The 18,755-nt window shown below is 39.0% G+C and overlaps 1 protein-coding gene across 1 annotated transcript in view; it reads right to left on the bottom strand.

The window, feature by feature from the left end:
* The window catches only part of ABCC8 (ATP binding cassette subfamily C member 8), an 81,814-nt gene that overhangs the window by 1,092 nt on the left and 61,967 nt on the right, over positions 1-18,755 (bottom strand). Inside the window, exons 26-38 of the mRNA XM_075425083.1 lie at positions 17,798-17,958; positions 16,583-16,652; positions 15,731-15,888; positions 14,445-14,537; positions 10,754-10,856; positions 9,215-9,328; positions 8,467-8,587; positions 8,163-8,293; positions 7,506-7,584; positions 6,520-6,628; positions 4,953-5,056; positions 4,034-4,167; positions 2,597-2,659 (exon numbers count right to left, since the gene is read on the bottom strand). Coding sequence (XP_075281198.1) covers positions 2,597-2,659; positions 4,034-4,167; positions 4,953-5,056; positions 6,520-6,628; positions 7,506-7,584; positions 8,163-8,293; positions 8,467-8,587; positions 9,215-9,328; positions 10,754-10,856; positions 14,445-14,537; positions 15,731-15,888; positions 16,583-16,652; positions 17,798-17,958 — 1,440 coding nt within the window. The remainder of the gene's footprint in view (positions 1-2,596; positions 2,660-4,033; positions 4,168-4,952; positions 5,057-6,519; positions 6,629-7,505; positions 7,585-8,162; positions 8,294-8,466; positions 8,588-9,214; positions 9,329-10,753; positions 10,857-14,444; positions 14,538-15,730; positions 15,889-16,582; positions 16,653-17,797; positions 17,959-18,755) is intronic.

The following is an 18,755-nucleotide window of genomic DNA, read 5'->3' as shown; positions in this document are numbered from 1 at the left end:
TTGCTCCCCACTGCGTCAACAAGTATCCCCTTTTGTATGGTTTGGGCCTTGCTGCTCAGAGCTTCGTCTGATGCCTCTTCCCCCTTGCCTCATGATTTTGCAGACCTCTCTCACATGTCCTTATGTTGTCCGTCTTCCAGGCAGAAGAGCCCTAGCCTATTCAGCTGCTCCCCTCAAGGAGCAGTTCCACACCTCCGATCATCCTTGTGCTTCTCAACATTTTTCAGTTGTAATGTGTCATTCTGGGGATGAGGCGACTGGAACTACATGCAATATTCGAGATATGTGCGAACTATGGACTTACACAGTGGTATGATGTTTTCTTTTTTGTTCTCTACCCTTTTCCTAGTAAGTCCTGACATTTGATTCATTTATTTTATTAGGAAGAAACCTCCCCATTTTTTTCCACAGTGAATACTAAAAATAATTAATTTAGCTTTTCTCCAATACCATTATATTCCCTGAGCGTTCCTTTCATGTATTAATCATCAGATGGCCCCACAGATTGACAGACTTCTTGCTCCCGATGTGTTTCAGGGATTCATGGATTCATTATTAGTTTTGATGACTTCTAGAAGCTGCTCACACAGGTAACATGCCAGAACTTACGATCATTTATGCTTTCTGTATTTGGCTATAAGTTCAGCTTTTAAAAGAATGCCTTCTTGTTACTAATAGTCTTTTTTTCATTTGTTTAGCCATACCAGCTTCCTTCTATCCTTGCTCAAGCCTTCCCTAATAAATAGCATGCATTGGCTCTGGGATTTTTGAATAAAATTCTTCAGTAATTTCCATGATCCCTATAGATTCCATTTTCTTCGTTTCCTCTTTTAGGTTTTTTTTTCCTCCCATTTATTTTTGGGTTTTCTTTTTAGCAAGCCTCCTCATTTTTACAGAACTCCACTTTTTAAAGTTGAGCGTAACTGCACTGGATTTGTTGGGTCTGCATTACTCCTGCAGGGATATTTAATGTCAGAATACTGTGGGGTCCCTGTTACACAGTCACTCTTCGCCCATAAGGTTCCTAATCAGATCTTAGGCACCCTCAGTATGAAAACAACTCTTCTATTCCTTTCTGTGGCTTCCTAGCCAGATGTTCTGTGAAATAATCACTGATGGCATCTACAAATCACATCTCTGCTGCAGTCCTTCTGTGACATTTATCCAGTCCACAGGCAGGGGGAGGGGACTGAAATATCACATTCCGCATGTACTTGCTGTCTGATCTCTTTCAGTATGACACAATCAGTGCTGTCGTCCTGGTGAAGCAACACAGATGATAATATACACCCAATACTACACTCTTCCCATTCCTATTCTTCCTAAACACAAATTAGGAATATACGTCTTTGAAAAAAAAACTAAACAAAACCAAACGAAACCACTACTCAACTCCCCCCAAAAAATCCATGTGATGTTTCTGTTGTAGAGTGTTTTAAATACAAATCCGCTTGCGGTAAACCACATTTACATTTGAAAGTAAAAACATTCAAAGTGATTTTATTCCAAAATGCTGTTTGTTTGAACTGTGCAGTTTAAAACTCATTAAGAGAGTGAAAGACTAATAAAACTTTCTCAGACTATCCCCAAACTGAAAAAGATACATAAATGCGAAATGTGGTGCAAGTCATAATTTTCATGCAGAGAAATCAGGAAATTTCATGGTTACGATTCCTTTGCTTTTTTTATAACGACACACTGAATGGATACCATATGATAAATCAGGTTTATCTACTATACATTTGCTAGGTGAAAATAAAAAGGTGCTGTAAGATTCCTGAGCATAGATTTCTTAACTTGTGTTTGATTTTATGTTAAGAAGCATAATGACTTTATTAGACTTCCCTGAAATATGTGTATTTTTAGAAAATAGAGGACTGAAGGATATGTATTACTTCTGACATATCTGTTGAACCAACTGCTCAAATCTCTTTCATAAACAATTTTTTCATAGATACTAGAGATCTTTGTATAATCACTTCAAGAATATGCAAATTCATTCACTGTCAAGAGGGATGGAATATTTATTTTCAGAAGGTAGTAAGTTTCTTGTTTATTTGTTTAAATTCTGAAACAATTGCTTTATCCAGTGGCAGAACTATCACACGATTTTACTTGTCCTTAGTTAAACGATTACTGTGGCTTGATGAAACTTATTCTTAGATTTCACAGTAGTCAATGTCATATTATGTTTCAAATTAGCCTAAATGGGTAACAAAAAATAGACTGCATACAAAAAACGTGTAGATATGGCACTTCAGGACATGGCTTAGTAGGCATGGTGATGATAGGTTGACAGTTGGACTTGATGATCTTAAGAGGTCTTTTCCAACCTTAATGATTCTATGATTATATACTTAGATTACATGCCTTTACAGGCCATCAGACTTAGCGTCACGCAACACATTTAAGAAGCTGTTGTTAAGTATTTAAATAAGAAAGTAGTTTAAAATGGAAAAGAAACCTTACACTTAAACACTGCATTAAAAAAAGATTAATGGCCGAATTAACACATTTATTAACATTTACAAGAATTGACTAATGTGGCACTTGTGATTCTTGTCTGCACTAGAACGGCAGCAGAGACTGTACTTACTGCTATTGTAACCACAGTACGGTCAGCAAACGCAGTCATGACTACCTTCTGAAGTATGTTCTCCTATGTGAAGAAAAACATTTGTTGCCTTTCAAACAACAGAAGTTACATGATAGACACACAGACACTAAGAAGGCTTAAGTAACCACTGATTATTCCATGCTTTTATTGATCCTTCATTGCAGAAATGAAAAATTAACCACCTGTCAGAACTAAGTCAGAGCCTGGTCTCCAGCTAGACAGCCCTGCTCGCTCCCGCCACCCTCACTGGCTCTGGGCTTCAGCACACACTAGAGCTGTGCTCTGGCCCCCAAACCTCTGCTATCCTGACCTCAGTTTTACAGTGAGGAAATCGAAGGTGAATTCAGGGTGCTGCCAGGCTGCCTGTGTGCTGGTGCCTCTGCAGTGCGTTCTTCACCCTGCTGGAAGCCCAGGAATGTTCCAGCACCCTGGGGACATCTAACAGCAAGAGGTGGCAGGGATAAGCAAGGGAGTGTGCTGTACCTGGCATATTTAACAGTGGATATGATATTTACAGTGGTCTTAACATACATAGTTGTTACTCAACAAGTACTCATCCTTTGCTATTTAGGAAATATGCTGTGTACTAAAGTGCTTAGAAATGTCACTAGCACAGATACCTTTATTTGCTATTACCTGCCCTTTAGATATATATCTCAAGGGAGGAACTATATCCTCAATGTGTCAAAATTCAAAATGTGTTTTAACTGAGCTGTGTACAGTATAATTCCCAATGTTACTGACACCCAATACACTAACATTTACAGACCTAGAAATTGTAGCTATTATAATAACCACCCCTCCAATTATATTCTTTACTCATAGAATTAAGAAGAATGAAACATTTCTCATAACAACATAACAGAGGAAAAAAAAATCCTAAGAATGTACTGTTCTATTTGGCTAAAATCCAGTCAGTGCACTATTATTGTGTAATATAGAGGTTTAGCCTCTGTCTAGCAATTTCAGGCAATTAATGCAATAATCCACTATGTCTTTTATACGTCTTTGTATTTCCTTGACTCTACTTTCAAACCTTCCAACTTTCTGACTTGTCCTGTCCACCATGCTGGGGAAATTTGTCTGCTTGCCAATTTACCCTTCACTGACCATCCCAGCTGACCTTCCAAAGCTATGTTTACTTTAGGAAATCAAACTGCCAATGAAAATCACATGCTTCATTTTCCTAATGCAAGCAGTGCTGGAGTAACTATGACACCTCTAGTAAAATGATTTAAAAGCTCTTTAGACTACTTAGCAATGACTCACAACTACCTGGACTGGTAAACATGTCTGCAGTAAATATGGTGTAAGCATATTACAGAGTAGATAGAATTGCTTTCCACCTTTCTCTTCACATATTAGCAGTTGTCTCCCCTTAAGGAAAGCAAAAAATCAGAAACACTCCAAACTCACTGTTGCCATGTCAATAGATGCTGTGGCTTCATCCATGATGAAGATACTTGTCTTCCGCACAAAAGCCCTTGCTAGGCAGAACAGCTGTCTTTGGCCCTGGCTAAAGTTTTCACCCCCTTCTGTGACGATAGCATCTGGAAATGATATAGCAAAAACAGTATTTATGCAGTGTGCGTGTGTGTGTTTATGAGAGAGGCAGATCAGAGTAGAGCATGTGCTTGGAAAATAATGACTTACTTTCAGCATAAAGTTTTTTAAAGTAACATTCCCTAGGTCTACAGCTGGTGACCCAGTTTTGCCTGTTTATTTCCATTGTTCAAAACAACCAGTACTTCTGTCTCACTATATTCTTTATATCTATTAGACATCAGAGTAGCTAAGGATGTTTAAGAGCGAGTTTATCTGGAACATGTGCAGTCTAGGACACTGCATCCCCCTGTCAAAGTGGCATCGATCATTTCTTTACCCTAAGGCTTTAGCATTTTTAAGGTGACTTTTTTTTTTTTTTTTACCCCGCATGGCCAAATGATTCACACCTTTACACTTTTTAAATCTTCCTTCCTGGACACGACTATTGGAGAATACAAAAGAACATATTCTAGATAACATCTGACTTGTTGACACCTTATTTGTATTCACAAGACCCAGAAACCTCAATGGTTCATAACAAAGACATACTGAAATAAAATAATAATTTTACCATTGATTTGAATAGAAACAGGATTCTGCCCCACAGGTGCAGTTGGTAAGGCAGTTATATGGTTATAGGACCTGTGCCTGCAGGCAAACACTTTTTGTCACCTTGCATGAACCCAAAAAGCTTTTTCTTCAGCAACTACCTTGTTAATAAATAGTAAAAGTGAAGCAACAACGTTGTTGAACACTGGAAGAAACCTTCTCAAGAAGGAAGTCTTATTACCTAGGCCCCCAGGGAGTGCTTTCACCACATGCTTGAGCTGTGCTATTTCCAATGCTTCCCACAGCATGCTGTCAGTGCACTTCTTCTCAGGGTCCAAGTTAAACCTACAGTTATGTGTAATTCAAGAATATCAGTCAATATAAACTCCTGCAATGTATTTCTTCTTTTAGTGTGCTTAGAAACAAACTTTCAAATAATCAAAATGATATGCTAAAGATCTGATCTATGATTGGTATAAATCCACTGAACTGTTTTGCAGATATCTTTGTGGTTTTAGAATTTATTTTGTTCTGAATAAAGAAACTCATGTTTTACTAGAAAAATCTCTGAAGGAAAAAAGCTGTGGCTATAATCAGTTGAAATTAACATCCATTTTTTAACAAAGGCCAAAATTCTACCATCTCTCCTTTTAAATCCAATGTCTCTTTGTTCTTTACTGCTATAGAAACACTAAACAGAACAATCAAGCTTCATACTGAATTATGAAATGCAAGTCTTTACTACAACTGAACAAATCTTGGGTTTATGAACAGATGAATATTATTTTAGCTTGCTGGAGACCAGAAATGATAGCAACAAATGTGAATCTCATCATATTAAAATAGAGAATGTTAATCAGATATAAAAGATTCAATGGTGCATTACACTTTTTACTTCTACTGTATGTGTTGTGAATGACTGATGCTGGCCTAAATAAACTTTTTAATAGGTTAAGTAATAAAGGTATACAGTCACCTCATCTTCTGACATGAATGAATCATGCTCTATTCAGGCAAATTCGGGAGATAATCTTGGGATCTGTATTAGCATGGAGTCAGCAAACCACAGAAGCTTGTATCATTTTCAGTGAACTGTAATGACTTATGTAGAAACTGTAACTGCAGGTGAGGTAACTCTGCACTGAGTACTGTGCTGTTCCTTTCCAAGGTAAATGCCACAGACACAGGGAAGGACATCTGTTGGAAACTGTGGAGCTTTTTGACACTGTTTCTACTACATCATCCCCTCCAGAGAAAAAAGATTCTCACAGATGAAAGAATGTCTCGAAGACTAGCAGAGCAACATGGATAGAGGTTCCAGGATAAAACATGCCAGATGTCCCCCAGTACTTCTCATATTGTTCTATTGCTTCCTCTTTTTCTACATTAATTTTTTAGTCTCCATTTTTTCTATCTCAGTTTTTAAAGCAGACAGATGAAAACAGATGTAGGAGAAAGAAGGTTTCAAGAAGTGCTGGATGGTTATGGATATTTGATCAGAGCGCTAAACTGATTACTCAGTGCTAGAGGAATGATAGTGACTTTCCATACTTCCCAGGCATGGCACACCTTCTGCTGACAGCATGCTGACCAGGCTCAGGCACTGGCACGGGGAAGGTGTAGCCTGGCAGGGGTAGGTAAAAAGCACAGACAGAAGGCAGTGATCATCCCTACTCCAACTAGAGGAGACCAAAATTCGAACAGTTTTCTATCAGCAGTTCTGTAAAAATCATTATACGGTATAATTATAATATATAATGGCATATAAATCATTATATGTTTTTTTATTGCTAGTGTTTAATTCTTACCGGATTGTTCCGCTGAATAAAATAGGATCTTGGAGAATGATTGACAGCCTGGATCTCAATGTCTGTAAAGGGAGCTTAGCAATATCTATACCATCGATGATAATCCTTCCTATTCAAAAGAAAATGGATAGTCTGCTAGATTGTTTATCGTGCTACACAGCTGCTGGTGAAGACATGGCTCATTTTCAGCTTGAAATACAGTACAGCAGGAAGAGACCTTGAATTGAATTCACTAATGAAACAAGTTTTGGTTAAGCAGCAAGCATGACTGTCTTCAGGCTAAGCCTCAGCTGGGAGGAATATGAAGTATACTTGTAATATTTTATGAATGATTAGACATGCTACTTACCTGCTTGACAATTATAAACATCTATCAAACAAGAAGGTAAGAGGTTACTTCAACCAGGGACTAGTTATCAGGAGGAACAAGCGTTTCAAAAAGCCAAATTACTATTGAGCATGTTGAAATTTTATCTCCAAGTACAACCGTCTGGCTCTGCATAAGGGCGCTGTGGGTGATGTGGCTGGGAAACTGAGGCTAAAATATTTTGAGGTGCACAGGAAGACACTCTGTGAGGCACATCGACATGGCACACATAGCAGAAAATATAGCAAGAAATTCCAGGGCAGCAGGTCGAACTGAAATCCCTGGTTGCTGAGTTTTCTGGGCCTGGTGGGTCGTACCTGTGCCTTGTATGTGAATCCTTCATTGTACTTGAACACCTTCTCCTTTTATGGTTTGCTCCTACTGTTGTGATTTAACAGCATAAAAGCACTTTTGCTTCTGTCAAGTAGAATTTTTACCAATCCAGCTTATCAATGGCACACCTGTTAGGTGACAGCTGATACCATATTTAAACAAGGCCAGAGAGTGTGTCCTGCAGATTCAAAAACTGCACTTCAAAGCTGCTGCTGCTGCTAAGGAAAGGATTATCAAAGCACCTTCAGGATCTAAGCTTGACTAATACGCAAAAATGTAGTCTTACCCTCAAAAGTGTCAACCATTCTGAAAAACGCAAGAGAGAAGGAGGATTTTCCACTGCCTGTTCGGCCGCAGATCCCAATCTGTGACACAGAAAGCAGATGAACATCAGATGAGCGGAGACAGATAATGTCTGTATTTGACGCTTAAGATGAGCAGATGGAGGAGCTGTTCTGATCCACATGATCCTCATGTCCTCCTGACAGTTCAGTTAAACTGAACTGGCCATAACAGAATTCCTAAGTTCACTCTTTTTCTTTAGGGGTCTGAGCATTTAGGGATAAATCAAAGCCAGTCCTATATACAGGAACAAGAGGAGAGTGGCAATGATGGGAATAAAAGCAAGAGAGCTACATGGGAATAATGGAAAGTAGGTCTAACCAAGTAAGGGGTCACTGCTGCTTCTTTTGGCACTGTGTGCTGACAGCAGGACACTGGGACACTGAGAAGTGGTGTGTAGTTCTAACTTGTCACCCTAGCCTATGCCTAAACACACCAAACTAAGAAACTCACAGACTCCTTTCCAGTGCGCTACGTTATTTTAGAGAAAAAATTTTCTGTAATTCAGTCATCAAAACATACTGTGATATGTTATTTCAACTTTGTGATTTCTATGATGTGCTAGTCTAAAGAGCTTCTCAGAAGCACTGCAGTTCTTTACCTTTTGTCCTGGAGAGATATGGGCATTGACGTGCTTCAGCACTGGCTTTAAGTTGCTGTCATATCGGACACTGAGGTTCTGGATTTGGATCTCCCCTCTGTCTGGCCAGTTCTGGGGAATCTGTGAGGAGGCTGTACCAGGAGCACAGGGGAAAAAAAAACCCAAACAAACCCCAAAAATCAACCATCTCATAATAAATTAATCAGCTCATTAAGTGATTTACTATGTTTTTCATGGTAATACACTGCAAAATTGTTAAAATTTCAGCAAGCTCTTTCTGCATGCTGCACAAAACTGCACTTACAAAGGAGCCCTTCGTAATTTTCAGCTTCTGTTTTGAGAAGGCCATTGATTCTTTTCACTGCACCCAGCTGGATCTCCATGTCAGCCAGGTTACGAACCATCCAATTCAGATAGTTAGACACCTGGTGTAAAGCAAATACACTCCTAAATTCCAGATTTTTAGTCTGCAACATTTGACCAGCATGCAGTTTATATTCCTCCACAGTAACACTTGTTCAGCCTTAATAAGCTGAAGTTGTGAATGAACTGTATAGTACACATCAACAAGGGGACAGCAATGACTAAAGGTTAGATTCCCTAGCTGCAGTGCACAGATACTGTGGTACTCTGGAGATCTGATCTACACCAGCAGGAAAGAGGGAAGGGAACAGCAAATAAAGGTGAAAAGCCATCTTCTTGGTACCTTAAGGTTTGAGAGTCTAATTATGCCCCGGTACATCATTCTAAAGTTGAACTGAAAAAATATTCTTCACAATGGAAGACAATATTAAAAATATGATGCAACTTGGCCATGTTTTGTTGACATATTTGTACTAACATGTCAACAAATGTTTTATCTAAAAACTGAAGAAAGCATACACTCAAATATGTCAACCACTGAATGTGAACTGAAGTTAGCACATAGTTTTAGGGATGTTACAGTACCCACTATAGATGTACAGACACCTTCAATCTTCCTGTTCATCTTTGTGCCCTGCAGAATTACAAAAAAAGTTTGGGAGAGACAAAAAGGGTGCTGAGATTCTTACCATAAGAGCGTAGGTTAGTCCCAAGCCTACAAGTCCTGAAGAGAGTTTACTATACAGGCAACTGGTAATAGAAGTGACAGCTGCTATGAGTACCACACATGCTCCAATGTACTCCTGAAAGAATATGAATAAGCTTGATCACTGTAAGTCTACAAATGATTAAAACATTCTCATAACTTTGTATACCAAATAACAAACCAATTGCACAGGTTGAAATACCGGCCGAAAATACCACAGAACTCCATACAGACCCTGCCTAGGAACCCATTCTCATTGCCTTTAGTGTGGCTGTGGTGGTTGGAAATGCTGCTGTACACAGAAGGAGTTGCACCAGCACTCCTATTCTTCTGGAGAAGTCAACACAGGTATCTTAAGCATGTAATGGAGGTGGCTGAAACTGTGCAGCTGATGTTACCTGGGGTAGGAGGGAAATGCTTGTGTGATCCCTTCTGTGAGTGGATCCTCTCTGCGGCTGATGATTGACTGCAGGGAGGCACTGCAGTGGCTGCTGGGTGGCTACCATCCATATTTGTTCAAACAAGCTGTTCTTGCACAGCATGTATCTATTAGTCAGACTGTGTCCGCCCATGATGGGTGTTTGCTGCTTTAATTTAAACCATTAATGATTTGACTTCCTGAAGATAAGTCTTTGAGTAAAATTGTGTAACACTAGAAAATGAACCCTGTAGGAGGGAAACTGTCACTCGTCTATGTTTGTACTCTTTACTAGTGATACAGGCAATGATCAGAATTAGGGACTTGATATGCTCTAGTACTGAACATATAGAAGGGTAATTATATTTTGTTTAAGTTATACTCAATTTCTGAATTTAAGTAGCAAAAGGCACCACCTAAAATAGAGTCCAAAATAGAGGTATAGAGTGTGACATGACATATGAGTTAACATACATTTAGCACATATAAAAGGAGCCCATGTTACTGCAAACGTGGTACTACACCGTGGTCTAACAAAGCCTGATACTAATATAACAACATAAAATTCCTTGATTTGCTTCTCAAGGCATTATTTTTAATAGTTTCTCATGCCAGGCCATTTTACTGAGCACTCTAAGGAAACAGGCACCTGAATATCTTTAGTGTTCTTCAGATGACCTGAAACAGGCACAAACCTGTCTACATCCTTCTGCTTATTTAGAGAGCTTCCAAGATGTTGAAATGTTCCTGTGGAGCCACAAGTCAAGGGCCGCCGACACTGACTAACGCAGTCCCATGAAGGCAACCTGGCTGGCGGCACAGCTCGACCAGCTCTGATCACTCTTCACACACAGAGGAGCCAATGTGACCTACAACAACTGTTCTTGTCTTCAAGAAACAGCTGCAGGCTATGGGGAAAATTCATGCTCCGTTCAGTTTCTAGGATGGGTTGGGCACATGTTCATCACAGAGAGATACAGATATAAAGGGTAAAGGTGTAGCTTTGAAACCCAGATGAGGCTGGATAACTGTTGGATGCCTCATCAGATTGCTTGGAATGAAGGCAGATAAATTCATTTTCATACACAAAAACTATGTACTTGCCATGCGAACTTCCAGCCAGCGATTGGCAGCTGTAAGGAAAAGGGAAGCGATGTTGTTGGAATCTGTGTATTCAAGAAGTTTTTGTCGAAATTTGGCTTCATACCTTGAAAAAAAAAGAAAAAAGGAAAAAGAAAAAAGGGTCAGGCCTTGGGGTCTTGGAAAAATGAAAAGTAAAATTTAATTTCTGGGGGTATATATGCTCATGGATAGCTTGACACAGGGTCTAAATCAGCCTATCAATAGTTCAGAGTGACATCATCTGTAGACTTGCATTAGACACATGCAAACTATTTGTAAAATATCTTCAGGAGTAAATGGATGCTATTGCATTGATGAAACTTTACGTAGGACTTCTAGATCACACTGGGCATTTTCTAAATGTATTTTATTACATGGTTACTCTAAGAGAGACAATTCTGAAACTAAAAAATTAAAAAAATATATGAAAGAAATAATCATGCATGTACTTGTGAAAAGAAGTATTAGCACTGCAGAATGCAGGTCCTCTTCTCAATCATATAAGCTCAAGTTTTAAAATTTATATTATTGTAGTGCCTAGAAATTGTAATAATTTATAAAGTATAAATTCAAAGTACCTCCACTCATGGTAGCTCAAGTATTAGACAAACATCTTTGTCCTTGTCACTAAACAAATGGAGCACTTTGGAAAACAAAAGTCCGAGTACATGGTGCAACAAGAAGTAACAGACTGGAAAAAAGTGTGGTGCCTGGCCCTGCCTCCCCCCCCCCGCCCCTGAATTAGCCACAGAATACAAAATAAGATTAGTGGCAAATAGGTCTGTTTACAGTTTACTGCAGTGGATCTGCACCCACTCATCAGCATAGCTGCATCAATTAATTCTGCCTTGAGTTCAGCAGCTCTGGGAGATCATTCCCTGCTGCACCTATTTAGAGCGGGGTCAGCCAGTCATCCATTTAGCTGGGCTTATTTATTTGTATAGGTGTAAATTAATGTGCTGTTAATAATAAAGTTTATCAATAATTATGTCTGATAATAAAGGAGATGTCTGGCACAAAAGCTTTTTCCAGGCTGGTAACAGAAACTTGAAGGCCTGCAGATCTAGTTTAAGCACACAAAGCTTGCCTTTTTCCCCTCTTTATTACATTAGCAAGTTTAACAAATTTGCTAATCTCCCCCTATAAAACTTTGCCCTATTTATATCTTTAGCTATTATGCTTGCAACAAGCACTACTTATTTATAGACTCAGCTCTCCTTATACTGATATGAGAGAAAGATACAACGATGTTTTAGGTATGAAGGACATGGCTTAGAGAAGCCTTCAAATTTGTTCACTGCAGGGTATCTTAATCCTTCTTCTGAGTACAGTATAATAAAGTTATGACTTTACATAAATCATTTATGCTTTTGAGGAAAAGAAATAAGTGCCACTTTGTGGAAATAATTTCGCTGTTCACAACTTAGCCATGTGCCAAGACATAAGAGATATGTCTGCTATGCGCAGTGGAGGATGGCCTGGGCTGGCTCTGAGCATGTTGGTGTGCTTGCATAGCCCAGAACGGTTGTCCCTGAAAGCGAGCATTAGCATCATGCAGCGTCAGAACTAGTGAGCCCCGCCTTTCCCCAGGACTAATTACTCTCAGTGCCCTACCATACAGAGATGGCTCTACTGCTTCTGGAACCAGTTCAGTCACATTTAACTTTCATATCTCTATACCATGAGGTATTATGTGATGCAGATATGCCTTAGAAGATGTGAGGTATGCATCACGAGTCAGTCATGCATATGCATGTGGAACGGGGATGCAGACAAAGCTACTGCTGTTGGTGGAGTACTGCAGAAATATCAGAATTTCTTTTCAGAAACTGTCCCCAGACTACCAGGCCTCTCAGAATACAGAGCAGTCTTTGCAGAAGCCTTCAGATTTACGTTTTAGTGATTATTTAGCACCAACACTAGCTGAAGTGCCAGATAGCAAACTATAAATCAGGCCAGGACATCTGCTGAAGGTGAATTTATAGCTGCAGCAGCAGCTGTCTTTCTGATCTCCCCCTAGATTTTTTGTACATTTCTTTCCTTGTGCATTCTGAGTAAGTGCAGCGGGCAGAGTTACCAAGAGTAAGAACACTCTGGGAACAACTGGCACCTCCCTAACTTTACGACTGGATTCCTGAATTAGTGTTATTTTTAGGGATGCTCAAGCTAGCAAGTCTAAACTCCACTCCTGCTAATATGTTAGGCAGCTGAAAAGCTACACAGTCCTAAAAATAGCTAGGTTACCAGCTGACGCGGGAGGCTGGCAGGCAGATGGAATACAGAACTTACTGAATGCACGTGGCTGTTGGGTCAGACACACATCAGTTAACGCAGGGTTTAAGAAAAAGGAGGCACCAAACACAACTGTTTGGCAGAGGAATTAATTTCATGGTGATAGGAAGAATCAAGAGGAAATGCTCCAAATGGCTCAAATCATTAGCTTAATAGCACTGAATATTATTTATTGCATCAACACTTGAAAATATATAGCCATAATACTCTAAAGATCCTGTTGATGAAGTAGAATAATATATGGATGAGAAAAGCGACAGTTAAAAGAGAAACTGAATTTCCTTAAAACTGAACATAGAAATAGCTTCAAACTAGAGAACACTGTTGGCACTTAATGAATTAAATATCCAATAACAGTAATTAATAACAGAAAATGCTATGCAGTTCTACCACTCTTTGGGAAGCTACCTTCAGTCAAAAAGAAACAAACAAATTGGTTGTTCTTTCATTGAGCTGTCTGTATCCTACTTAGAACAGTTCACAAAAAGTTAACTGTGCGTTACTTCTGTTGTAAAACTACCATTCTAGGTGAGGAGGAATAAGCACTATGGTTTCAAAGATAGAATGGTAACAGTAATAATTCACGGACAGAACATGCAGACATCTAGATGAGATGGGTGTGGAAGACGGTTGACTGCATTTGAGTCAACTGGGAAAAGACAAGAATAGCACTAGTGCAGGGAAAGCAGCTGGTAAGCTCAGCAGTAGTTTTATTGGTACCTCTGCTAGTATCAGCGTGACTGCCGTTTTGGTAACACAGATACGCAACCCAGGCACGTTATCAGGTGTTCCTGGGCTGCTCTCCTGTGAGCTTATGTGGACGGAAAAATGAATCAAAACAGGTGACTGTCTCCAGCTTGTGTATTTTCAAAATCAGTATAAACAACCACATTTTCAGCTAGCAACCTGAAAAATAACTTAGGCTGCTATTGTATCCTCTGAAGTCACTAGCATGCACAGCTTATCTCACCAGGACATCGACTCATACACAAATTACTCTGGCATAACAAGTTAGTGCATATTAGTTGTCCCATGGAAACTGTCCAAGCGCATAGTCTGCCACACTGCATGCTGTGGTAATTGCAAGCTAATTTAGCTTCTTAAATCACATTTGCCCACAAGTTTTTTTTTCAGGCTGCGTGCAAGTGTATGGAGAGTTACTGCAGGGCAGCTGACACAGATTAGCTTGTTTTTTTACAGTTTCACATGCAAAATGCTTAAAGTTCTTCAATGTTCTGGAGTTCCCCCTGACCAGTGTTTCTGGGGACTCTGGATTTTCCAGATGATCCAAATAACAAGTACTTATAACTGCACAATGCAGAACAGAATCAGAGACAGATATTCAAAAGCAAGGTAATGTATGTTTCTTAAAAACCTATACCTGAAGGCTCGGATGGTGGTAAGACCTTCAACAGTCTCTGAAAAATGGGAGAGTAATGGTAGCTGAGTGCTGTCATCCAGCTGCTGCAGGTCCCTAGAGGGGGTTATGAAAAGAATTTTGTAAAAAGCCAGCTTTGTTGTGCAGTTATTCTCTTGAAACAGACCCGAGGAGTCAAAGGGAATATCATCACAATAATTATATATGTAAGGTTCAGATAGATTGCAAAGCAGTGCTGCATGTCTCCAAGCAGTGAATGAAGACCCTGGGAGGATTTTTCTTTTAACATTTCATACAAACAGTGCTGGAGTTCTGAATGGGTCTTTTCCCTTCACTGCCTTCTCTCATTTGTCCTACATTTCTATTTCTTATACTCAACTGTTTATTCATTTAAACACCATTCTGGCTCTATGCTGAATATAAATTTAATGGGATACTGCAAATAAGAGCTTGAGTTAAGCAGAAGGCAAAATGCAGCTTCCTCTCTCTCCCCAGATGACAGCACAACTTCTCACTGAGCCAACAGAATAACTCATACACTCAGTAAATGAGAGCATGCGCTCATCATTAGGTTGTGCTTCTCAGTTTCAGGTTTAGCCATCAAATCAGTGGAAGCACATGTGGGGTGAAATTCTATTTAGTCTCAGTTCCTTCCAGCAGGAAGTAAACTGGCTGCAGACGCCCTCTCCATCCATGCATCCATGAAGGGATAAACGCAGCATAGCTGCAAACGCTTCTTAGGTGCCACCGAGGGGGAAGCTCTATGACCGTAGAAGGAAAAAAATCACAGATATGGCTAAAAGTTTTCAACTTGTTAAAACTAAAAGGCACCCAGAACAAGAGCGTGCGTATTGGATCCATAATGGGCAACAGTACCACCATGGTTGTACTGCATTCTCCAGTCTTTACAGATTTCCACTTCCATCTGGATAGGCAGCCATCAATTTTCCTGTTCTGTCACCACATTTGCTTGGACCTAGCCAGCATGCAGCCCTTGGGAAGGACAGAATCCAGTTTGTTTGTGTGTTTGTGAACTCTAAAGAAACTTTGCTCACGGACAAAGACCCCCTTCATGCCTCCCTGGAGTTCTGCTTGAAGAGCTGCAGACAAGGGCACTTGTAAAATGATGCATTTTCACTACAGTGGATTTGGCTCACTTTCAGACAGGGCCATGGCTTTGACAGGACCGAAATTAAACACGAAGTTCCTCAGCACTGCAATTCTGCAATGCAATCATGCATTGCAGAAGATGTTTCTATTGCCAGAATGATACTGGTTTATGCTCTTACCGTGATGCGACTCGGAAGTACTTCTGGATGAAGTAACACATGATTGCGAGGGGAACCAGGGCAATGAGAAACATTGGTGTGACGTATGAGATGACAGCAAGAGCAGATACACACAGCAAAGTGGAACGACTCAAGCACTCCAGGGTAGCTGGAATGTGCTGTATAGATAAAGAAGAATAAGCACACAGAATCTTCCATAGCATATCAAGTTTAAAACAGCATTATTTCATATTCCTTTCTCCTACTTAAACGAGGAAAAAAATTTTGAGGCTTTGAAGCACTAAGCATACAGGTCTGCTCTTGAATTGACTGCTGAGCTTTGGGAAAGTCTGAAGGGATTTCTGTGGGGCTGCTTCACGTGTCTGCATTGTGGGCCACACTCCTTATGTCAGAGGATTACAGATAGATGTAATAGACAATTTCAGCATCTGCATCGATCCTATGAACTGGCAGTGCAGTCTGGGGTAAATACTGATAATGTGAACTTCAGTCATTTCTATTTTGGGCAACAGCATTTGCCTTTTTCTCATTTCATTTGCTCGTATGTGTCAAGTGAATGTGTTTACCCACTTCTAAAAAAAGTAGATCTTAACTTGGGGATATCACTATTGATTTAATTTTGCTTCCCTTTTCTATACATGGCATCTTAATCAAATAAATGGTTTTTCAATGTGCATTTAAGATGAAAAATTCATTATGAGCCTAGAAAATCCTGACGCAAATTGATACAGTAGTCAAAATAATAGATCATCAGTAAACTTCATCTTAATGAGTCTACAATAAATGAAAACCCAGTCTTTCAGACTGGGAAAGATAGGATAACTTGGGAGTTTGAATACATTTATTCAGTACCTGGTCGATGGTATTGCAGTCAGCTGAAAATCTGTTCAATATGCTTCCCAGAGGTGTTGTTTCAAAGAACCTAAAATGAGACAAGGAATGGGAAAGATGACAACACTGATACCACCATAGTTTTGAACATTTCCTTAAGCTAGGTACTATATCACAGACACAAGCAAATAAATTGACAGCCACAGTAAAGTCTCCCATTTTTCCCCGTAACTATGGCTTTCCAATAAAATGGCGGTCTTGAATGTAACCCAACAGCAGCAAGCATGTCCTCAGCTCCCTCTACTGCCTAAGCTATGCAAAACACATGACCACAATTTTAAAAAATGCTTTCAGATTCGCAGTTTGAGGCCTCTTCAACTCACGAAAAATGCAAAGTTAAATTGCAAGTCTTGCATTTTTCTGGGAATAGAAATGCATAACTAAGAACAACTATTGGAATAATATATTAAAAGACCTTTCCTTTATATTTACATACACAAAATGCAAACTTGATTATTGCTCTGTAATTGTTAACTGTTTCATAACTCATGTTGAACCTTAAGGCTAATTCTAGCCTGAAAAAAAAAGTTTAAAAAAAAATATCTGATGTTTTCCATGTATATTAGTTCTCCATGATTTCTAGGTCAAATACAGTCAGCTTAAAAATAATAAGGTATTTTTCCTGATGTTCAGTAACAGCTGCAGGTTTGAATCAAGCTACAACTTCCCTTTCGTGCATTACAAAGAAAATTTATGCAGGACAACAAAGGCCTTTACTGGTATCTGTGCATCCCAGTGTGCTCTAATGGTGCCTGTGATGACACTTGTCTAAGCTCATTATCTTTCATAGGCTTGCACAATGGCTGCCTGACAGCAAATATTTCCAATTATTATAATGCACACTATGAATGAACTGTGAAACATATTGATCAATAATTGTGTTTTCTCCCTAATTAAAAACAGCAAAGAGAAAAATTAAACATTCAGGGAAGTAAATCTCTAAAGTCACAGTCAGGCAGGAGAGGCATTTGATTTGTGTCTACGGACCCCAGCAGCCCGGGTACCACCTTCAAAAATTGCTCAGTAGTTCGATACCTGGTGATTTTCAATGACACATGAAAAAAATTAAAAGTGATTCACAGTCACTTCTTAACAAAAACTGTACTTAGAAGACTGCCCTGAAGTAAGATACACAAAATGACTAGAAGACAATTTGTATTGCAATCAGAGGGATACCTCATTGGAGCCAAAATAATTTTATTTAGTAGAGAAGAGTGTAGCTTTTTGGTGACTTTCAAGCCAGTCCACTCCACCGCTATTGATGTAACAAGACATAATACAATCCCAAGACAGCAGAGAATGCTGAAAACTTTTGAATATGGAGAATGGTTGAAATCCTAAGAAACAAAGAGCAGCAAAATTATTCACGGTAAATTATGTTTAAAATTTATTGTAAAAACACAAACACAGGACTGAAAAAAATGTAAGGAGTGAATCCTTTTTCCTCCCTAAATTAAACTGCTGATGATTTTCAACCATCGTAAACCACAATTTATTATCCTTTGGAGAGAGGAGTGTTTGCATCTAAATAAGAGATTAATCAGTAATTTAAAAATCACAGAATACTACAAAAAACCCTGAAAAGATATATTTGATAATTTAATGTGAAGGAAAAAAAGCATCTTCAAAGCATTTATTATGACTTCATTGTTTTGGTCTGGTTTTTTTAATAGGAACAGAATTTAATAGTTTTTATTTTGAAATACTAGTTTAATATTAAAACCCAGCATCAATAATGCATCTTTTGGAGATGAAAGCATGACTCCAGTGAAATCATACATGCGCCTCCCGAACATTAATATGGATTATTTGTAGGCACTAGATCCCAATAAAGAAAACAACCCCAGTTCTAACAAAATCCCTCCACTACTGCTTTATAGATACAGGGTACCCTGCTAGGTAACACTGTGGTCAGTTCCATGTGGAATTCACATAAAAATCAATCAAAAAAGCATGCTTGTCATAAAAAGAAAAAAAAAAAAATAAAAAATCTGTGTTTTCCATATGTTGCAAAACCTGAAAGCCCTATTTACAGTGAGAATACAACAGTACAGGAAAAAGAAAAAAGAACTACGATATCAGAATTATTTTGGAGACCAAGGTTTAGGCAAATCACCTAGATGAAAATACAATA

Source organism: Opisthocomus hoazin, chromosome 7, assembly GCF_030867145.1.
Source record: "Opisthocomus hoazin isolate bOpiHoa1 chromosome 7, bOpiHoa1.hap1, whole genome shotgun sequence".
NCBI classification, from domain to species: Eukaryota; Metazoa; Chordata; class Aves; order Opisthocomiformes; family Opisthocomidae; genus Opisthocomus; species Opisthocomus hoazin.
Note: the sequence above shows the minus strand (reverse complement) of the source record. Positions and strands in the feature narration are given on the sequence as shown.